At 40.9% G+C, this 23,518-nt stretch overlaps 1 protein-coding gene across 6 annotated transcripts in view; it reads left to right on the forward strand.

Annotated features, from left to right (window-relative positions):
• LOC123976106 (ephrin type-A receptor 7-like) overlaps positions 1–23,518 on the forward strand; it is a 157,785-nt gene that overhangs the window by 48,238 nt on the left and 86,029 nt on the right. The window contains exon 4 of one of the 6 annotated variants that reach the window (XM_046057945.1): positions 12,712–13,327. The exons of 2 other annotated variants lie outside the window; for them this stretch is intronic. In XM_046057945.1, coding sequence (XP_045913901.1) covers positions 12,712–12,827 — 116 coding nt within the window. In that variant the 3' untranslated portion in view covers positions 12,828–13,327. 3 more of the 6 variants (XM_046057949.1, XM_046057948.1, XM_046057946.1) reach the window with 3 other exon arrangements.

Genomic DNA, 23,518 nt, shown 5'->3' on the forward strand with positions numbered 1-23,518 from the left:
CTCCCACTGCACCAGAGCTATTGATCAGCCGTAATGCTCCACTAAACTGAGGAATTGCGGTGGGACTGCTCATACACACAGAGTAAGGACACGCACACACATTCTGTAGCATGCTATAGAATGTGCAACTACACAGCAGACACACACACACTTTGGTTGATGCCAATCTGTGTGTGGAAGAAAGACGTTGAGTCTCTGTGTGCCTGATAGAAATGGATAGTGCGATAACAGCAGTGTGGGTAAGGAAGTGTGTGTGTCACTGTTACGCTCATGTACACATGCTTGGAGGACATGCATTAATGACCGATGTGTAACTTCATATAATGAATGTAAAGCAGGCCATCACAGCAGATCTTAATCATAATGTTCAACTCAATTCTCTGTGTGTTTGTATACAGTTCAGGCAGGTTCTGTAACCATGTCTTATTTACTCCTGTATCTATTTGTGTAACTGAGTGAGTGCAAATTCACTTAGTGTCTCAGTGCAGGTCAATAATATTGAATAGTCAGTGAGTAGTTACTGATAATGGTGTAAGCAGATAGTGTTGTGCAGTAGAGAAGAGGATTATTACTGCACACAATGTAACAGTCATGCCAGACCCAGGCAACACTGGATTACTTCAGATTATAGCATCTATTGTCATAATCACCTCTAAACATTTCTGCTATTTTAATCCTGATACAGGCATAATTAATAAATTGCTGACTGACTGATTAACTTTATTTTACAGTGTCTTTACATATTTATGTAGAATGGCGTCAGCTATGAAAAAACCTTGTATTTCAATGCATTTTTAATTTTATAATTATGTATTAAATGTAATTATAATTACGTTTTTTTAATGATGTTTATATATTAGATTTTACACTGCTTCACAGGCAGGAATAATTCAGTGAAGCAAAAGTTTCAGTTTGAAGAGCAAGCTTTATTAGCTGGAGCAGGTGTGGTGCTATGAGGGGGCTGTCATTAAACATAAGCACAAATTCACCCATATTTTAACCACATTTCACTCTGGCTTGAACACAATGTAACAATGTAAAATGAAATAACTATGCAGGGACACATAAAGTGAGACTAATACCCATAAGTCTATTGCCCCGGTGCATGCTGAGATGCTCTCCTACACGCCTTGCCATATTTATTTTCTTTATAAAAAAAAAAAAACATACCTGTGAAACTATTAGTATCCACTAAATTGATACATCATGTTTAAAGTGATTAAATGAAAAGCTGATACCAATGGTAATGTTAAAATTATTTTATGTTGTCCTTGATTGGGATCTTTAAAATTGAGGTACCATAAATAAACCATACAAAAAAAAAATCTTCCAAAATGGATGACAAACACTCAATCCCCAGGTGCTCAGACTGTGGTGGCACTTGAGCAGCTAGTTGTGAATGTGAAGAGGAGTATAAATATGAAGGAGGATGTTATTGAAAATTAGCATATGTGCCCAGTCAGCTTCCTCTTGTGTAATAAAGGTGTAGATGCAAAAATAAAGAAAAGGGAATTAAAAAAACAGAGTTGTTGGAAGTGATATACTGTAGTGTAGAACCGTCCTTTGCTTTAGCTCTTTGTCAGCAAGACTTGTGCATGCACACACAGCATTGTTGCTATATATGTCGACACTGTATACATTCACAAATTTGCGCTACATGTAATCGCGTGGTGATGAGCGCGCACATGTTCTCCATAGTCTCATTATGAAATGCCACTAGCAGGAACAGACTGAGCAAAAAATAAATGATGTAATAATTCACCTTGCAAATGCTGTGTTTCATGTGTATTTGTGTGTTTTTCTGTCACACTGATGAGTTCCGTCCTGTTCTAATTAAGGCAGGCTGCTCTTTCTATATAATTACTGAGTGTAGCGCATGCCTTCAGCAGATTCTCTTATTATCTCTGTTGTTTGCTGCTCCACAATCTGGCTCCAGGCACATTCACCACCCTGCTATTCCTTCCTATTGCTCTCCTTCCCTCTGTAATTTACTACACGCCTTCCTTCTCCTCCCCTTTCCCCCTCTCACTTCTTTACTTCCCTCACCCATTTACCCCCCATGCACTCCCTCTGCTGCCAAAGAAGTATGCACTTAATTTCTATCCCACTGATCTCAGTGGTGCTTCATGACTTTCTGTAAAGCCTCTGTTAGTTTGCTTTCTTTCTCCTGTCTTAATTTCCCCCTTGTTTTCAATAGTCGCTCTAACATGCTGTGTCTGTCTCTCCAAACCTCTCTCCCCGCCCCCTATGGAGACCATGTGGCAGGGTGAGATGGGGTGAGGCAGGGTGAGTCAGGTTAACAGGCTGAAATCTGCTAGAGAAGATTGGAGATTCATCTGGTATGTGTGTGTAGGGGACAGGGAGAGAGAGAGAGAGAGAGAGTGTGTGTGCGTGAGAATTTGTGTATACGCAATATTTGGCGCCAGTGGCCAATCATATGTTTCTGAAGTCGCTCCCTCTGTTGCACTCATCTTCCCCTCTGTCTGTTGTCACTTCTTGTTATGTCCTCATCAACCCTCCATAACTCCTTTTGTCTCAGACAGAAGTCGCATCGTTTTTTCTTCTTTGACTTTTATTTTCTTGAGCTTTCCTTTTCTCGCTTCCTTCCAATTGATTTGTGCCATTACACAAAAGGCCCCCTCTCAAAGCCGTTATCACTTACCACCCCCACGTTCCCCTATCGAGCTTCTGACTCCTTTCATTCCCCCTCTCTCTTTTATCACACTTTTTTATGCCTTTTCTCTTTTATACCAGCTCTCCCTGGCTCTGTGCCACCCTTGCCCATCTGGTCCTTCCCTCTCCCTTTATCCTTCTCCATCTTTCTCCTCTCCAGCCACGCCACCCGCTACCTCCCCAGCTTTCATTTTAAATAATTCACATTCTCCTGGGAGGAAGACAAATGTGTTCTTTTGAGCCCAGCATCTGATGTATTTATTTAGTCGGCCAGTCATACAACAAGTGGGCACAAATACACACTGTGACCAACAAACATTGGCGCAGACTAATGTAAATGTAGAAAAATTCCCACATAGCCACACATACATTTATATGTGCGTGCTCACTTGCAGAAGGACCATTAAAATGTCCTTTGGTTATTGAAAATGTGAGCTGGAGAGAGGCCAGGCATTCACCATTCATCCTTCCCCTGCCTTCCTTCACCTAAGGAGAATGATGCAGGGAAGAAAGCAAAGGAAATCAGAGGACATTATGGATATGGAAGGAAATGAAAATGTTGGCGGTAAGAAAAATATAGGAAGTAATACACAGAGTTGCAGAAAAGAGTGGTCAGAGAATTTTTGTTGTTGCACTGTTGGTTAGTTGCTCTGCGTAAGAGCTGAGAGAAGAAAGAGGGGATGAAGTGTAATGTAAATGGAAAGAGGGAGGACAATGGGGAAAAGTAGGAAGTAATGAGTGTTGAGTGAGAGTAAAGGCGAGGAGGTTGAGATGTTGTAATCAAAAAGCAGAGAAAGTTCGGAGAATAACGTTAATGTGGAAGAGAGGAAAAAGTGCAGGTCACGGGGTAATGATACGTAGAGGAGACTGGAGAGAATGGAAATAAAACAGGAAGAGAAAAGGACGAGAGAACTTTGGCCACAGGCAGAATCCGTGAAGATGAGACAAACCCGCAAATTACAACGGTACTTCCACCTTTCTCTCCCTCTCTGCCTCCTCTTACCACTTCTTCCGCACCAGAATCATGAATTAAATACAGCCGACATGAATGCATCAAAGTTAGAAAAGGTTGGCATCCAGCTTAATCATGTTGCTAACTCAACCGACATGACAGCCTCATTTCTCTCCACCTCGCTCGTGACCACTGAGCTGAATCAAACATTCAGTTAAGGAGGGAGATATCCTGTGAAAGTTAGATATGATGTTAGTAAGGCATAAAAAGTCATAATTAAGATAGCCTTCTTTCCTTTCCCCTTTTCTCCACTGTTTTGTTCATTCTAGGACCACCACAGTTTTGCCAGGGCAAGATGCAATGCAAGTTGTGTTGATTACTCACTGTAGGAGTTGAAATTAGTTTCTCTCATTTTAGGTGCTCATGATTAAATCATCAGGTAAAATGTAAAGCTAGCGTAAGAAATTTATGTATCCCTCTGGGGAAATTGTGTTACTCAGGAGCAAATAAAAATGATGTACAGATGGGACAATAGAATATAAATCAAAATGGAACAATGAGGGAAGATTAACAGCAGAAAGGTGCAGCATCCTTTTTTTTCTTCTCCTAGGAGACATAACGTAGCTGACTATTGGTGTAAGAAGCATGTTATTTTCACATAACGATAGTGTGCATGTTTTTTTTTTTTTTGTTTACTTCCTATGCTAAATAAACCTTTAAAAAACCTGTTGGATTATCTGAAAAATGCACTGCCGCAAAGCTGGCTTATTTTCTAAGCTCAAAAAGTTATGGAGATAAGTGGTTTTCACAGGACAGTGACGAAAATGTTCAGAGACATTATCAATATCTAACTTGATTATAAAGTGTTTTTATATTGAGACAGAAGTTGATTGGAAAAGGAGTATGCAATCTTATATTGTCTTGATAAGCTGAAAGGCCTCATCATTTGCTTACAAAGACAGGAAACAGTGAACAGAAAGAGAGACTTCTGGGATTTCAGCCCATGTAGTGTCGAGTCACATGACCCCAGCTGCCACCGAGGGTTGTTCATGCTCGTGACTTTGGGCCACAGTTGCAGATAAGGGGCAGATTGTGAATCCTGGGTGAAACACTCTGACACATAAAAGGTTGGGTGGGAACAAGCTGCCTCTTAGCTTGAAGATAAGTCTGATTATGTCAGACTGTGTAATTCTTTGTGTCCCGAAGTGACACAGCAGAGGGACACTGGTGCCCAAGACAGCTTACAAGTGTTTCCGTGTTATTGTACACATGCAAGCGTGTCATGTTGGGAGAGGTTTTAGAAGTAGTCAAAGAATTCTTTTTCTTGGGCTCCAGGGAACAGAGTATGAGACTGGGGATTTCACACAGATAATAGAACAGATACACACACATGCATGCTACCTGGCTGCCATTCATGTGCATCCCTCCTCCTCTGTTAAAAATGATATATTGTAGAAGGCCCTGTCGAGCAATTGCCCTGCTGTCCCACAATTACCTCTTTCCATCCCCATTCAACCTCCTCTAATAACTTTCCATCTGTTCAAAATTGATGTGGGATCAGTCTATAGATCTGTCTGCCCCCATTTAACCTTGGTGAAATGTACTGTACGAGCGCAATGGTGCACACACATACATACTTATTCACAAGTAAGTCTTAACAGAAATCGCATTAAAGCAGTAATTATTTTTAACATACAGGTCTCAATGTGGTCACAGGAGTGAAATGAAGAAATTATCTTAAATGCATCTAGAAGTGCAAAGTCAAAGGTAACTGGATTTGCAGAATTAGTCTTGAAGATGTTTTGACACTTGTTCGAACAACTCAGCTGGCGAAACTTATTTGTGAGGAGTTTAAACCTTTTGGATTGTCCACATGTCGAAGTCACATGAGTTATTGGGTCAAATGGCGAGGGTATATGTGAGAATAGTTTGAATCAAACAAATTGATGGAAAAGAAGTGCCGTCAATTGGGGTATCAATTGCAAGTACATGCAGTGCAATCTTGACATCCCACCATGGATGTGTTAAGAGACCTGGATATCATGTTCAATTTTGTGGTCCATTAATTTCAATGAAAGTTGCTCAGGTATGCAAGTTCATCAGACTTTATGTATTTTAGCCTATAGAGCATGTGCATTAGCCCTCATCTCTACCTAGCCACTTCATGCAGACTGGATGACTATCCAATATTAAAAGTGTAAATGCAACCAAGAAGCATTAGACTAAACTCCCTTGGCCTGATCAGCTTAGGGGGTGACAATATTATCCCTACAATACGAGTAATTTCTGAATGTGTGAGATGCTCCGTTTTCATGATTGTGAATGTGGGGAAAAAGTATATATGGGACCCAGTCCCCTATCACATATCTTGCCATTTTGATTGCTTCCACTGCGCTAAAATCACTGCACAGCCTGGTACTATACATTATTATACTGTGACATTAACATGTAATTGATTCAAAAGTCTTAAAATTGCCTGGCAACTCTCCACCAGTCACGCAAAGCATTGCTAAATTTTATTGCCTATGCTTTGAGATATCCTGTCACTGTAATGATGAATGACTTCATTGACAAATATCTAAAGTGGTTGAAGCTCTGTATTGTCTTTGCTTATCATTACAAACTGAAGAGCTTCCAAGTAATTTCACTGTGCGGTTGTCATTTATTAGATATCACCAACTCATACCCCATTATTGTGCAATTATACAAATGTTTACGTGAACTGTGAACTAACAAAACTTATACAGCGCCTTTCTAGTCTTCCAACCACTCAAAGCGCTTTATACTACATGTTACATTCACCCATTCATACACTGAAACAGAAACACGCACACACCAATGGCTCAACCATCGGGAGCAATTTAGGATTTAGTATCTTCCCCAAGGACACTTTGACATGTGAGATGGGGGAAACCAAGATCGACCCACCACGTGTATATTTTCATGTGACAGGCCGTGATGCCATCATTGTTTGCTGCTACTCTGCGTATGGGACTGTGTGCGTATGTGCCGGCTGTTGTCTCTGTATTCACAGCTCTGCTGAGTGGCCTGCCATAAGGACAGAGTGCCCGCCCCCCTGGCTGCACAGTGAGCCTGGCATTCCAGCCTGTGCCAGCTTGGCTTTCCATCCCCCTGCCTTCCTCATTTTGCTGTCATTTGTCATCACCCTCCCTATCACGTGCCCTCCTTTGCACACAGTGATACACATACAAAACAGAAACCGCATCACAATGAAAATGGATGGCATTTCAAGGGACACCTGCGCCTTGGTGCTCTAAATCCTTCCCCCTACATGTATACACAGAAATGCACACACCCACACATATGCATGTAAATGTATACCAGGACTTCTTGGACACATTCTTTTGCATATCCATACAGTCATATGCAGCACATGCATGCCCACATGCACATGCAGAAACAAACAGCATCACATATGCATGCTTAGACATGGGCTTACTCCCACTCTCTCACAGGCCCATGTGCGTTATTTGTCCATAACCCACTCCATCTGTTTCTGTCTTCACGGCTAATCAAGGCCTGCCGAACACACACACACACACACACACACACACACACACACACACACACACACACACACACACACACACACACACTTGTGATGTATAATTATGCATAGTTCCACAAACACCTGTAGTCCTCATATTGACTAGACTTCCGATAATCCCCTTGGATGGACAGGCTCATTAGCAGTAAGAGGCACTGAGAGGCTCACACATCACTGAGCAACAACATAAAAACATAAATCTAAACATACACTTTAGTTAAATCTTATTTTATATTCTGACAGAGATGTGGAGGATTTTGTCTTCACACTATATCAATAATCTTAACATGCTCTCTTTACACACATAGACATCTCCCTTGGTCCTTTCTCGCTCTCTCTGGAACTTTCCCTCTCTTCTTTCTCACACACACACTCTCACAGTGGGGAGCAATGTGAAGTGATTGGCATCCTGAGGCGAGTGTTATGGGTGACATTTCCCGTGTGCTGTTGTATAGAGGTCTCCTGCAGAGCCTCTGGTCAGCTGGCACACCGAGATATTGGGGGGTGTCAGGTGGATGGATGTGCAGGGTTGGGGACATAGAGAAGGAGGAGGACATGTGGACAGAGACCATTCAAAATCACTGCACATACATAAACCTTTGAAACTACACATCTAGCCTGAACCAAAACCTTAACTTGTTTAAGACTTGTTTTAGAGGACAAAAATAAAAAATGTTAGGAGCCACTGCTTTACCCTAATATATGCTTAGTGTTATTTATAGCCTCAATGCTAGTCCTAACCTAAAATAGCCTTTACCGTAGCTAACCTAAACACAATTCTTAACACTATAATTATTTAGATTACCTTGAAACTCAAATGGGTCCTCTCAAGAATAGCAAAGCGGGACTGCCCACACAACACAAACAAACAGAAATTGAGAGATGACAGCTTGACTCAGAGCCTTTGTGTCTTGGCTTGGTGTGGTTTAATTGCCTGTGATGTCCTGAGCACACTGAGCAACAAAGAGGAAAACTGGCCACATGATCTGAATAGAAGATCAAATCTTTTCAGAAGTGTCTCTAAAGCATAAAAAATAAAACCAAACTCCCAGCGCCTGAGTTTCTCTTGTTCTCTCTTACGGTTTACTCATATTCAGACTCTTACTTTTTTTTTTCTACGTGAAGGTCTTAAGACACGTGCATATCTGCTTATACTTTGTACTGTAACAGTGCAGTGATGGCACAATGGATAAGACACATGCCTATGGTGTGAGAGACCCTGTTTCAATTCCCCACTGTGACCCATCCAACATTGTGTCCCTGAGCAAGACACTTAACCCCTAGTTGCTCCAGAAGTGTGCAGCCTCTGACATGTATAGCAATTGTAAGTCACTTTGGATAAAAGCGTCAGATAAATGTGATGTTATTAATTTATATTTTTTGCCGCTATCAAAGCACCTAAACTGGCAGTGGGCCAGATATTATTGTTGGCGGGCAGTTTTGGTGAGGATACATAATCACAGAGAGAATTAATGTGTTTCCCTTGTCAGTGTTTGTATAAATTTTATTTAATGCGTGGTTTATAATGGACTGTGGAGCAGAAACGCTGACAATGTTACACACCCTTGAGTTATATTTTCCATGTTATCTGTCAGTTGCCAAGTCACAATAACATGGTTTTAATGAATAATTAAGTAAATATAATTTCTTATTATAGCTAAAGAACCCTCATTTCTGGGCTGGCCACTCTCTGCTGTCTCGGAAGAGACACCTTTTTTGCTGTTTTCAGGCACTGTATCTGTCCTGCGTTCTTTGAAAGGTAAGGGGCCGGTGGAAGACAGGATAGGTGGTTGCAATCCACAACCCTCGACACTAGATGGCACTAAATCTTACACTCTGAACCTTCAAGTTGCAGTCCATCAAATATCCACCAGATGGTGGATCCAAGAAAATGTAGAATGTAGTAAAGTCGGGGGGGGGCATTATTTAACCTCTCTTTTGTAATAAATTAATCTACAGAAGTAAGGGTGTCAGTAGTTAAAGCAGATTTTGAAACTCTATTAAAGGATACTTTCAAAATCTAGCTGTCTCTTGCTAGTTTCTCCGACGTTGCCTATGCTAGCTTTAAGGTTTTAAAGTGAGCCTACGTAACTTTTGCTGTGGGCACAATATCGGGGTAGCGGTAAATGCTAAAACAAAGTGTAACACAAGTAGAGAAGAGTCATAAAGTCAGTCAACTGATTCGCTGATGTGTTATACATCAGTATATGTAGTTTGTAAACCTTAATTCATTAGTTATCAAGCAATTCTTATGCACAAGTGAAAACCAATATGTAATCACTCACCTGGTAGACTCTGCACTCGTAACAAGAGTTTTACTCTTCCTCTTCTCTGATTCTCTTTCTAACTCTGTCTCTCTGTATGTTGTGATGCTCACCATTCCAGAACAATGTAAATCTACTGTTGAATTAGTTATTTTCCCTCCCTATCATCCATCATACAGAACATACTGAGGGGGCAGAGTGCGGAACAGTGAGAGTCTGTGTAGGGCACTGAACCATTGCTTTGTTTGCACAGATTGAAAAATCAGACACAGGAAACACGAGTTCACACATGCTTGCCCATGTACATTTATCCCGGCAACACATACACTTAATATACACCGATACACCGATCAGCCATAACATTATGACCACCTGCCTAATATTGTGTAGTTCCCCGTTTGCCGCCAAAACAGCCCTGACCCGTCGAGGCACGGACATGGTATCACATGCACACGTAATGTAAAAGAATACGTGATTCATCAGACCAGGCTGCCATCTTCCATTGCTCCGTGGTCCAGTTCTGATGCTCACATAGGCAAGGGTCAGCCAGGCACCCTGACTCGTCTGCAACTACGCAGCCCCATATGCAACAAACAGCAATGACTGTCATGCTTCTATCAACTTTGAGGACAAAGTTCACTTGATGCCTACTAATTCCCACCCACTGACTGGTGCCATGGTAACAGGATAATCAGGCTGTCAGTGGCCATAATGCTATGGCTGATTGTTTTATATGAGCACAGAAAAAATCTGCACAAAGAATTATTGGTTGACCTGCTCATGCACAATGTGTACACACAAGCTGTATATTGGACAGATTTCTCTTCGTGTGTGAATTCATAATGTGTATATAATATCTGGATGGATACACACAAGTACATGAAGTACATGTTTGTCAACACAGACACTTTTCCTTCTCATTACACATGGAAACTTATTCAAATGATGTGTGTGTATAAAAGCACAGATGAATGCTCATATTTTACCTATTTTGTGGCTCTACTGTATATATTTTGTTTGTATCTGTTGTCTTGGCAGTGAGAAGACACAAGACACACACAAAATCAATGGTGTGCATGTCATGTGGTTTTAACTGGCCCTGCCGGCGGTGATGGATGGTGTATTTATGAAGCCCCTTTCCGTGCTCTGGATCAAGGACTGCAAGCATCATCCAGTCAGACTGAGAGGGGGACGGGTGGATCAAGGGATGATGGAGGAAAGGATAGGGGGAAGGTTGGATGGCTGGAGGGAAGGAGGAGAAAACAGAACAGAGGGATTTAGGGATGGAAAGAGAGAGTCAGGGGGGTGATGAGAGAAACAGGGCCGCCTGCTTAGAGGGAAGGTCATAGTCAGCAGGGAGGGTTGGAGTCCTGCTGAGCCAGGGACGCATAACATAAACACACACACACACACACACACACACACACACACACACACACACACACACACACACACACACACACACACACACACACACACACACACACACACTTCATGGTTTACCATCCTAGTGCATGCACGTACATGTTTTTTGAAATCCAATAATAGTCCCATGTCTTCTGTCACTCACTGACAAGCATTAGTTACCTTTTCAACATTTTTTTTTTAAACATGTAACATGACATGAGGTGTCAGCTTTTTATGAAGGCTTGTGACGGATATTTATTGTCTTACCAGTGAACTCGACAGCTCATACCTTCATTCTTTACTATCCCAGTGCAAGCACACACACACACCCTCACCCCTCACTGTTTTTATTTGTCCTTCCCCCGTGTTATCTCATCTAGCCATCCTCATCTATCCTGTGTCGTTGTTCTCATTTGCCACAAGGATAAATCTCAGTCCTCACTTTATGAGGCAGCAATTGTAAGTCCGATAGATGTAGATAGACCAGCCGGTAAACTATTAGACAGAAAGACAGATGGGCAGAGGAGGTACAGACAGCAAAAACAGACTAGCCACTAAATAGGAAGCTGAATAAGCAGGCAGGGAGACTGTAAGATAGACACATTTGCCAGCTATTAGACAGAAAGACAAACATTTTTGCATGACAGGTTGGCAGGTTGAAGACAGAATGGAAGCAGATTCGAGTTTTGGCTAAATCACTATCTCAAAGTAGAGCTACTCTGGAGGCTGAAATTATCTCAGTGGTTGAGTTGAAGCTCAAGTGGTAGAGCCAAAAAACTGTTTCTTAAATGGTTTCATCCCCAGTAGATAGCCTATACTTGAGAGTTGACAATAAATAAGAGAGGCTTGTATCAACAAGCCAAGCATAGCTTACCTAAATATCAATGAGTTATAAGTTATGACAGTTATGACATGAGTTATGGAGTTACAGTTTGGACATATGGCATTTTCTCCTAGTCATAGTGTTATACCCTGAGCTTCAGGGGAAAGACTGTGTGTTTTTTAGCTTAACCAAACCCAAGCTTTAGCTCCAAAAAGTTTTTCTAACTAATGGTTCAATTTACAGCTTGGAAGGTCATGACTGATAACATGCATATGCAATAGTACCTTGTCCTTAGCCACCAGTATCAGAGTTTGCAAGGCAAATAGCTGTGTGTGTGTGTGTGGGAGTCCAGCTCAAATCCCATTCTTGCAGGCAGTGACAAAAGGCACTTTCCTTTAGATTTCCTGAAACGCATACCTGCTCACTTTAGAGTTACAGTTACCTTTAAAAGACTGGTGCTCTGAATGTGGTATCTGTAAGTGCACTAGTCTGGGAAGCCCGCAGAAAGCTGGTCAGTGCTGTAAGTGGCAATAAATGAAGTGAAGGCTCCCAATTTCTCCTTTTTATATTTTCTTCATCCTCTAGGTGCCCATCTCCTCTGGATGAAATTGACCGGGAGTGGATATCCCAGTGGTAACAACTGTAGTAGCCTTCTACCATAAATGAAGGGAGTGGCATTTTCGTTGTTACAATTTTGTCAAAAATATACAATTTTCTTAGAGATAAAAGTTCTCTCTTGTCGGCACTCACAGTAAAATTGCCTTTGCGGAGCTAATTGTGCCTTGATAGCTTTTACATTTTTTGTATTTTAAGTGATTATCCTGTATACCCTTAGGGACTGACAATTTTCTGAATGAAAGAAAGGGTTGATTTCCCTGGAATTAAAGTGTTATACCCCTTAGTAATAAAATTATTTGATGCATGCATAGTATTTACTCAATATTTGATAGTGCTATTTAAGAAAAGTGCTTTCTATCCCCTCAATCAGATTTGTTAATTTGAAATAAATTGACCACTGCTGCAGGAATCCGCCTGTACTGGTGCAGCAGATGCCTTTCTCTTCCAACCTGCCTGGCTGTCATGAAGCTGATGTCCTCTATCAGGATAGGACAAATTGACCTGGTCCCCAGGGCTACCTGAGGGGACACTGCTGACTGTTCCTATATGTCTTCAGTGGCTGTCATCTGCAGAAAAAGCTCTGCCAGCACATCTTACTTAACCAACAGGGGAGAACACACTCCACCATAGTTTACACTGAAATTTCAGGGGAGAGTATTCAGCATGTGGTTTATTTCCATAGAAAGTATAAAGTAGGTAACTTATCATAAATAAGTTATAATAAATAAGGTCTTATCAGGATGCGAATTGTACAGTGACAGTCGGGAGTGGGGTCAACTTCTTCCCTGGTCATAAAGGAAACCCAGAAAAGCACAGGTGTGCTTTCATTAACTAAAGTCTTGCAATGCTTACACTATACTTACTTGTTTAACTGAAGTCTGTAGATGATGATATATCAAATTCATTACACCAATTTATGGGTGCTTCTGTAGTCAGGGATCACCAGGTATTCTAAAGCAAGTCAGACTGTCATGGCCGCTCAAACACTGAACCAAAGACACTATCAGAAAAAGCAGGCTGCATTATTATTTCTAATTCCTAATTGTTATCATTTCAAGTTTAAAGTTTCAACTTGCTCTTTTTTCTTAAATAACAACCTGCAAATATCACCTTTCCTCTTGCTCATGTTGACTGTGAATGAAATGTAATCTGCATTCAATAAAGCAGTAGTCATACATTTGAAATAACACACCTGGATTTTAACATTTTTCAATTAACTAGCCAGGTAAAACTCCTGAATTCCAGAGTGAAAACAAAATTGAACCATGGGTCTTATAATATTTATTTTATATTAAAAGGATTTCCTGAAAATAACTGTAGTTATTTTCTTATAGGGAACATAGAGACAATGTTCTAAGACAATACACATAGTAAGTAGCATTTCCTTTTCTATGTAATAACACTTAGTTATAAGTAGTTGTTAACTTCCAGGGGAGTTTTGTTGAAAGAATAGCTAAAGTATCAATGACTGGGGGAAGGAGCTGAGATCCATTTCAACTTGAGCTTTGTTATAGGAAACTTTATTCTCCTTATTTGTTGAACCATGCTTGATTGCTGTAATGCTGAAACCTTTTTTTTTAGCTGCTGTGTGCCCTCAGAGTATAATTTGCACTATATTACATAGTCCTTTCCAGAATCCTTCCTAAAACAGTTTCCCAATTTGGGAAACTATGGAACCCATAAAATAAAGTGTAACCAAACGTGTTTCACTTTTTTGTGAAAAATGCTCAAAGCCAAATTGTATCCTTGGTTGTTGCTAAGCCCTGACTAGTGGCTCTGGCAATTCTGGTGAAAGCATGCTGTAGTATTTAGCAAATATGTGTCTCAAAGCGGCAACAGTTTTAGTGTCATGGCTGTATGTGTATTTGTGCATGTGTCTTGAGGGAGTTGTGTTAGTGGGAAGCCTGCTTTGGCGTCCCCTCCATCTGTGTGCTTTGTGCTATGGTTCCCCAGAGGCCCTTACACACTCTCTGATAGAACATCAGAAGCTTCCACCTGTAAACACTAGCATCAATAATCTCTCTCTCTTACTCTCTCTGTCTCTCTCTCTGTCTCTCTCTCTCTGTCTCTCTCTCTGGCTGAATGTTGTTTATGTGCCTGTAAAATTCAATTAGGCTGCAGGGGAGCGGGCCGGCCTGCATTACTGCCTGCCAGGGTGACATTTCATTTGCAATGAATCATGGGCCAGAGGAGGACCGGGCTGGCAAGGAAAACAACACTTCTCTTTCTATCTGTCCCCTCTTTCTCTTCTCTGTTTTCCTGCTCCTTCTTTTTGCTTCTTCACTTACTTTACACCCTCTACCCGTTCCTCCCCTGCATAAACCTTTCCCCTCCTTGATTTCCCGTCCATTCGTGATGCTAAGAAAACCTCCAGGGCTCACACTTGTTTACTGTCTGCTGTCCATGAGAATGCAGTTGTGTATTCACCACTGCTTATATTTTCTCTGTTATTCTTTGTCTGTTTCTTTTTCTGCTCTTCAAATCTTCATGTCATATCACTTTTATCAGGATGGTCACTTTCCATCACATTCGCTTTTCCTTTCTTCTCCACCTCAAAAGACAAATTACAGTTTGTGCAATGTCTTCTGTCCTTTCTTCTTCAGTCCTCTCCTTCTTCAACTCTTCTAACACTTCTGTTAAGATGGGGATTTAGCTCTGGTGAGCCTCGTTTTGATTGAGGCCAGGACCTCAACATTTCAGGCCCACTCCAACAAAAACCCCCTAAATGAAAGAAATGTCTCATAAAATTTTAACATGCATCACTTTCTCTGCAAAAACAGTGTCAGGCCACTGCCGACTGCCAAAAGGCTAGGGACAAGGCTGGCTTTGCCTGGGGACATGAAAAAGAATTGGATACAAGATTTGCCTGAGTGCAGGAACCTGTAAATCAGAAAATGATGGATTGAGGGAGTTTCCTGCTCGGACCATGTTAGTCTGCTGACAGCATTATTTTAGAATAGACACCACAGAGAGAACTGTTGGATGAGAAATTTGCTCTTGTGCTCATTAAGGCGATGTAAACTGAGAAGAATGAATTGGGTGGCATTGAGAAAAGCATGCAATAATGCTCTACATTAATGCATAACTGCCTCTCTGATTACACAGCAAAGGGATTCTACATAAATCAAGGATAAACTGTGAATAATCTCATGCACGCCATCCACGCTGAGAGGTATTACTGTCGCCCTTGGAAGCGTGCTTAAGACAACATACCAGTACTCTTGTAGTTTTGAATTCAATCTACCTGAAACAGGCCTGTGACTCGTTTTGGGTTCTGGCCTGTGAGTCAGGGGAAACCCCTTCTACACTATTAATAATGCATGTTAAGTGCTCTGATTTTAGCTCTGGTTTGTTCTTTTGTTCTTTCCCTGAGTACAAAGTTTGGGTGTTGTTTGTGTGAGTCAGGGTATTGTGGTGTTGAGTGTTTTTGGCAATTGTATGAGGTTTGTGTTTCTTTGCATGCTTGTATTTGTGTGTCTGTGTGTGTTTTTAGTGCATCTATGTACGTGTATAAAAGAATATGCTGCTGTTACTCTAATTAAATCCCCTTTCCTCTCAAAAATGTGTTTTGCTTATTGTTACATAATTTGGATGTTTGGGCTTCACTGTGCAGAATAATGGATGTGCAGAGTTTGACACTAGAATGGAATGTGTCTTTGTGCATGCTTTAATTCAGAGTTTAAAGCCTGTACGTACATACAAGAAGGACATGTGAGATGTAAACTTGAACCTCCAGCGCACATGCAAATGGACTTTACTGTGAAGTAGTCAAACTTACTGTTATTATAATCATTATATTATGATCATCATTTATCATCATCGTCTTAAATGTGTCTGGATGGGATCTTTAACCAGACAATGGCCTCACAGGTACACCATGCAGCTGCTCTTTGCTCTGCTCAAAGCTAATGTACACACACATAATTATTTTAAGTATTTGTTGATCTGTCAACTTGTGTCCAAAATCTGTCGAGGGTGACTTATCATATCTTTGGTTTTGTCTAAAACAGTCCAAAATCCAAAACACAATTTCTAACTATTTACTGGATTAGTGACAGGCCTGCTGAGATAACATGTCCCTTCAATCTTCTGATACTGTACCAGAAACAATGGTTGCTATGAGTGTGTTTGCATGCAAACTAATCTATTGCCATATGGAATCTGTGTTGTTTATACTGTTCAGTTCTTAGAAGATACTAAGCTCCTTCCTGAACACTTTATGTTCCTATAAAACTGTCCAGTATTCTCTTTACCAGCCATGTGATAGTCATGTGACACAGGAATGGCTGTGAGTTCAGGTTGCTGGGGTAGCGGGATGGAAGTGGGGAAATTTATGAAGCCAGAGAGCGAAGGTGGTGTAGTGGGGGTGGGGGTGGTCATTCCATGTGACACCTCTGATAAGGCCAGCACACCGCCTTTTCCCACAGTGCATCACAGTTCAGCAGGAGAGAGCTGCAACTGACCTTCAGGTGTCAGTATTTGCATGTTATCAGGCAGGTGTATGTACGTGCTTATGTTTGTGCACATATGATTGTTCTCTGAACTCCACCAGCTTTAAAAAATCTCATTTTATAATCTGGTTGAGATGTTCCATGCAGATTGCTTTTATAATGCAGTATTCACCATGACACACACAGAATTTTTTTTCTTACACATATAGGCAATTTTGCACTCTAGATCATTCTCTCTTTTACACACACACACACACACACACACACACACACACACACACACACACACACACACACACACACACACACACACACACACACACACACACACACACACACACACACACAAAATGTCCATGGTGAGTCCATCCTAGCTCCCAGTTTAGGGATGAGCCCCGTAGGGAAGGTGATCTTTATTTAAATCCAGTTGTCTGTGCTCACTCCTAATCTCCTCCCTCAGAAAGAAGGGATAACTCTGCTCTGCTCCGCTCACTGATGTGATTTACACTGGAAGGGGGAGGAGAGGAATGGAGGGATGAAGGGGTGGTGGTAAAAGTGAGTGATGGAAGATGGAAAGGATGCAGGGAAATGTTATCCATCTTTGAAAAGGCTGTGAACATAAAGGAAAAGGACTAAAAATGAAAGACCGCGGGGTTGTGGAAATCCACTGGGAGACAATACCACATAGTTGTGCATTTGTGGAGCTATTAACTTCTGGGGCAAGTGTACATGATTCTGTAACTACCATTAAGTGTGCTGGGGTGCTGCTTTACCACTCCCCACATCCTAGACCTTCATTGAACCAGACTTATTTACTTTTAAATATAAATTTATTTTTAAATGAGCAAGGTGAATATTAGTTAGTGGGTAGTATGTGTAATCTGCAATAAAATGTAGTTTGGCTGACCTGACTACATGTGAGAGAAATTTGCCTTCAGGGCCTCAGGGCAAGAAAGCTGCTAATTTAACCAGTGAGTGGCAGCAGAGAGCGAGTGGCTTGTGGTACATCTGGCATAAAATGCATCAAATGAGTTGCTGAGTGTATAGTTTAAGTAGCCTTGTGCAACAGAAGGAGAGTGTAATTTATCTAGCTAGAATGGAAATAGAAAATTCAGTTAACAGGTCACTTCAGTATTTTTCAACCTGCACAACCTGTTTGACTGATTGGGACAACATTTTTTTTTAAAAACGAGTCCAGTATTGAGCAAGTGCGCCGCAATCAGCAGCTGCGAAACAGGGCTGCAACGTAATCCTTGCGGTCAAATGCTACCAGTCAAAGTACGTCCTCTGGTTTTTGCCACTGACAGGTTCAGATTGTTATCCTAAGTGTCTAACAACATTATGGAAAGGATCCTTACAGAGATATACCTTTTTGTTTTAAAGGTTCAGTGTGTAAGTTTTAGTGACATCTAGTGGAAATTGCAACCGATGGCTCACTGTGCATCCACTTGCTCCTCAGACCAAATAAGTACTTACTGGCAATTGTAAATTCAGCAATAAAAACCTAACTTTGTACCTTTTTCTCCATGTGGTTGTACATTATCAATTTAGTTTCTAAATCCAGCAACAAAAAGGCTGTGAAAACTTTCAACATATGGTCCCCTTTTAATATCTTTACATAATATAGACTATCCCAGGCAGGGGTTTTATTATTTGTGTCGTCTTATGTTTGTATACTGTTCTGTATACTTCTTTATGTCCCAAGTACACTGTATTCCTCAGATAGCAGAGAGAGCGCGTCGGACACCTTAGCTTCTCCAGTAGCCGTCCTCCATTTGACCACATTTCAAGTCTCTTCTTACTTCTAACAAACCAGACGACGACTACTACTACTTTTACTACTAATTATTCTTCTTCTGCTTCTTTTTCATATGTATTCAACGTAGTGACGAAACACAATCTGTAGTAGAGTTTGTCCATTTGGGCTACTGTAGAAACATGGCGACGCAACATGGCGACGTCCATGTAAGGGGACCCTTGGTGTATGTAGATAGAAATGGTTCATTCTAAGGTAATAAAAACATAACGGTTCATTATGTAAGTGCTTTGTACACCACTGAAAACATAGTTATGGATATTGTATTGCATTTCTATCAGTAGAGCTTCCTAAATATTATAGACTGGACCTATAAAGGAGTAAGATCCATTTTGTTTGACCAGAAAGAGTCAGTGACTTTGGTGTAAACCCTTTAAAACACCAAAGTTACATAATAATCTAGCAAATTAACTGACCAAGGCAGAGGAAGACTAGCAACTCCCGTGTTCTACAAGGTTATATTATTGTTTTTATTAAAGAAGACAATGATGTTGGTGAAAAGAGGTAAAGGTTCGCATAACCAAATGTAACATAGGCTGTTTGTGTTCACGTAGTTTACAATTGCTAAAAGAAAATGTAGACTCTGTGCATAAGTTAAGGTCAATGCTAGCAACTGCCTGTCTTTGACTGTGTTGGTGATAAAACCAAACAGCCAATTGAAGGTCAGAGTTCAAAGTGACCAAAGGAGTGGAGCCTCAATCTATACATCCCCTCACATGTCAAATATGGCATTTCTGAGCAACCTAACTTGTACGGTAAATAACAGTCAATGTTAGACATGTCATGAATATATCTTAAACTTATTTTAATAAATGCTGGCTTTAAGGGGTAACAGATAGTCTTTATGAAATTAGCTGTTTTAGAATGTAATTGTGACTAAAAGAAATAGAGGAGGTTTGAGGAGGAGCATGAAAGGAAAGATCTTAGGTCATGCAGAAACAGTGTACTGTATATTATGCATCCTTTGTTTTTTTCCAAATTCTTCTGCCAACATATTTTTTTCCCTCTGTTTACTTTGTTTATGATTATGTCAATTGTTGTGTTGTATGTATTGTTGTATGGATCAGTCAGTTATTTCCACCTAGAGGGTTATTCCTGCCTGCATGTACTCTGTAGCTCTAATTAAAGTTTGACTGGCACTCTGGGTGACACACTCAGCGTGTTCTCCACTCTGCATTGCCCAGGCATTCTGCATGGTCAAACAGCATTACAGAGATAATTCGTATTACTCCTACCACCCTAACCATTGACCTCCCCTCTCCTTTTAACTTTTTTCCCTCTCTCTTTCTCTCATTTGCTTGCATGCTCGCTCACCCTTGCCCTGACTTTCTCTCTGTCTTCACCATTCTTCTTCAACCGTCAGCCATTCTTTTCAAAGACGAAAAGTTTTCCACCCCTGTCTGAGGGATTGGATCGATCCATCCTCAGACCTCCTGCCAGCATTCTCGACCGCTGGGTTGAACCATTAAACTCTGCATGAGGGGATTACGCCTCGTTCCTCTCTGTCTTCCCCATGAATTCTCCTCTTCTTCTTCCCCATCGCTCCGTCATCCTTCTAACTGACACTCTGATACTGGCTGGATCTTTCTGTCTTGCTCTCCTTTGTTTACGCTTGCTCCTTCTCCTTGATCAATACCTTTGCTACCACACAACTTTTCTCCCCGCTTGTCTGGGCTTCTCCTATGCCCCTGTGTCCTTCAACTGTGATGTGTGTGTGTGTTTGTCCGAGGCCCTTCCTGCATCTCACTGGAGGAAGATGCCAATTAGTGCATGGGCACAGGATACATCGGCTGCCAGCTGCTATGTCTGTGTGCTCCATATGACTTTGCTTCTGTTTGATGTGTTCCTCATTGTAAACTGCACCAACCTTACAAGCACAAAAGTTAAGATAGATTAGTGTGTGTGTGTGTGTGTGTGTGTGCGTACACGCGTATTCGACACTGCGACCCAGAAAAGCCCGCCCCCCGATATGGTAAGTCAATACACAGTTTGAGAAAGGCAATAACCCCTGGTGGCAAACCTCTTATCTCTTCCTTTCTGTCTCTCCATCTCCCTGTCTCGCTCTCTGTCTTTTTACCTCTCTCTCCCCCACTTCCACTCGCGTGTGTCTATAACCCACAGGATGCCTTGAAGACACCACTGTTAAGAGGAACCAAACAAAACATAAAAAGTGAAACAAAGGGAAAGAAAAAAAAAAAAAAATCAATAAAGGAAGAGAACAGTAGGTTGACATGGTTGAGCTCTTGGGAAAGTGTGTGTGTGTGTGAGAGCAGCTTGTCAAATGCTGGTGAAGTCCATTGTGACATGTGCTGTCACCTCTCGATCACAGGCATCAACATATCTGACAAATGATGACAAATCATGCACAAATGCAAACACACACATAATGTAAATACAGATAAAGGAATAGTAATGCAGTGTGCAAGACCAGTCACCTAGCCCTTAACATCACACTCTCTGTGTCTTTACACACTGTCAACTTTCTTTCTCTATTTGTGTTCATGTGGTGTGGTGTTGTGGGATTTGTGTTTTCCTTTAACCCTGCAGAACTCTCAATTCCTGCTGCCCTGCTCCCTAAAGACACATTTGTCATTTGTCATTCTGGAGTCCCCACGGCTGGCTGGCTACAGTGTGTGTGTGTGTGTGTGTGTGTGTGAGACTGTGTGTCTCTGTCGGCATGTGTGTGTTCTGCTGGACACAACACAGCTGCAGCCCTCATTCTGGCCTCATTACTTCACACTTCACCCCTCTCCTCTCCTCCCAGCTCCACATAATCGCCGTCTCCCCAGCTTCCCTTCCTCACTCTTCTTTGTCTCTCTGGGCTGCTTTCATCTTCTTTATCTATACCTTTCTCTCTCAGGAGATGTTTCCTTCACTGCAGTTTGTATGGTTTTCTTCTCTTGTCATGCTCGCAATCATGCAAAATAAAAGTAGCCATGGGTTTTTTTTTTTTTTTTTACCATGGAGTGAAATTAAAAGCCTTCCCAAGGAGAGAAGAGTTAAAGTAAAACTGGATGGAATTATGGGAAACGTGGTGAAATCGGTCAGTCCAGTTTACCTGTCAGTCAGTTCACGGAGTTCAAATGATTAATTTTAATAATAAAAATGTTTAATTTATTTTCCTATCCGTGCAGATAGTTTTATTTTTCAATATTTTAAGATTTTTTCCTCCACCCCAATAAAGTGAATCTCTAACATAGAGTGATTAAAAATATTTTAAAAAAATCAACACCATCTCTTGCCAGAAAAAGTGCCATTGTTTCTCTGGGGATCCATAGGCCTCACAGGTTTCCATAGATCAGTGGTCACTAATAGGCGGACCGCGGTCCGGATCCGGACCCAGCCGCTGTCCTCTCCGGACCACCGACCTACAGCCGATTTATTATTGAGACTTACTACCTCGTGACGGAACGTTTCTATTTTAACCCGCGCAGCTTTTCTAGAATTTACTGTACTGGTTTAGCAGACCAGGAAACTCACAGACCAATCGCATGTGCTTCAATCGTCTCATGTGACGCTGCTCAGCCAATAAAATGTGTGCAATTTCGATGCTTGCAAGTTGAGTCCGCGAGATTCACCAGAGACGTTTTGGAAACACACACGAATTGGAGAGACGAAAGGAAAGACGTAATACATGGCTTTTATTCAAGAATATACAGATTTTTATGTATACATTCCTCCCACGGGCAGTTCAGAACCAGATTATCATAGATCATAGATCTCCAATCCTAGCTGGCAGGACAAGCTAGAGCTCACGTTTCTCACTGAACAAGAGAAGGTAGGGAGGTGATAGCTCTACAAGAGGGAATGAAAGAGGAGGCATTACAGCTGTTCATTTGTTGAGTGTTTATTATAAAATTGTTTAAGACTACACTTCATCAGTTCAAGCTACACTTTTTATTTAATTTTTTTTCAAAAAATTTGGCACTTTATTTTAGTTTACTTAAATTTAGAATTTATTATTAGAGTAGTTATTATTTATTATCCCTCCAGTTTGATGTGATAACTGACATAAAACTGACATGACAACTGACTGAAATATTATTTGATTTGACAGTCCGTTGTTGACTAAAAACATATCTTGATACAACTATACGTTATGGTACTGAATGATAACGTAAGTTAGTCGTTTTGATGTTCCGGACCTTTGCTTCGGGCAATTTTCTCTATCTGGACCTCTTTGAATTATAATTGAATACCCCTGCCATAGATCATCTTTTGACAAAGTTATTAGTCACCGTGAAATTCCATTCACCTCCATTAAATGTGAGGAGATAATTATAAATATAAAAAGATAAGATAACATAAACAAGAGTTCGACTAAAGGTATTGTAAAAAGGAATGATTACATTTAAACCAAATCCAGATTCACATAATTATAGACTAGCTGCCAAATTGGTTAAATTGTGGCCTTATGGCAGGAATACATAAAGATTTATAGTTGATCATAACTACTAAAACTTTAAGTATATATAAGTAAAACAGTAAAGAAAATCTATAGTATAGTCCATAAGAGTAAAAGTCATCAGTAAATTAAATTAATTCTTACCTACTTTAAAATGTCAGTTTAGCAACACATTAGCCTCAGAAAGCTAGTAGCCTACAATGGCAAGCTTGGATAACAGTAATGTGACAACAAGCATTTTGGGAGTAGATACGACATTTCTTGTCAATATTTTCTTGGGCACAATGTCGGTTAAACTTACTTATTCATTCCACCTCTTACTCTTTTTGCCTCCCAGTAGAGTAGATGGCATATTTAATTCATCAGTGTGTGTTTGTGTGTTTGTGAGCTTATGTAACATTTATTGCATTAACATTATAGTGAAATATGTGTGTTTGTGTGTGTGTCTGTGCTGCTTTAGGCTATCAGGAGTGGGAGAGGAAATCAGAGAATAACAAAAGAGGCCCTGGCAACCCCAATGTCCCCAGATACACACACGCAA

This window comes from Micropterus dolomieu, linkage group LG09 (assembly GCF_021292245.1).
Source record: "Micropterus dolomieu isolate WLL.071019.BEF.003 ecotype Adirondacks linkage group LG09, ASM2129224v1, whole genome shotgun sequence".
In the NCBI taxonomy this organism is placed as follows: domain Eukaryota; kingdom Metazoa; phylum Chordata; class Actinopteri; order Centrarchiformes; family Centrarchidae; genus Micropterus; species Micropterus dolomieu.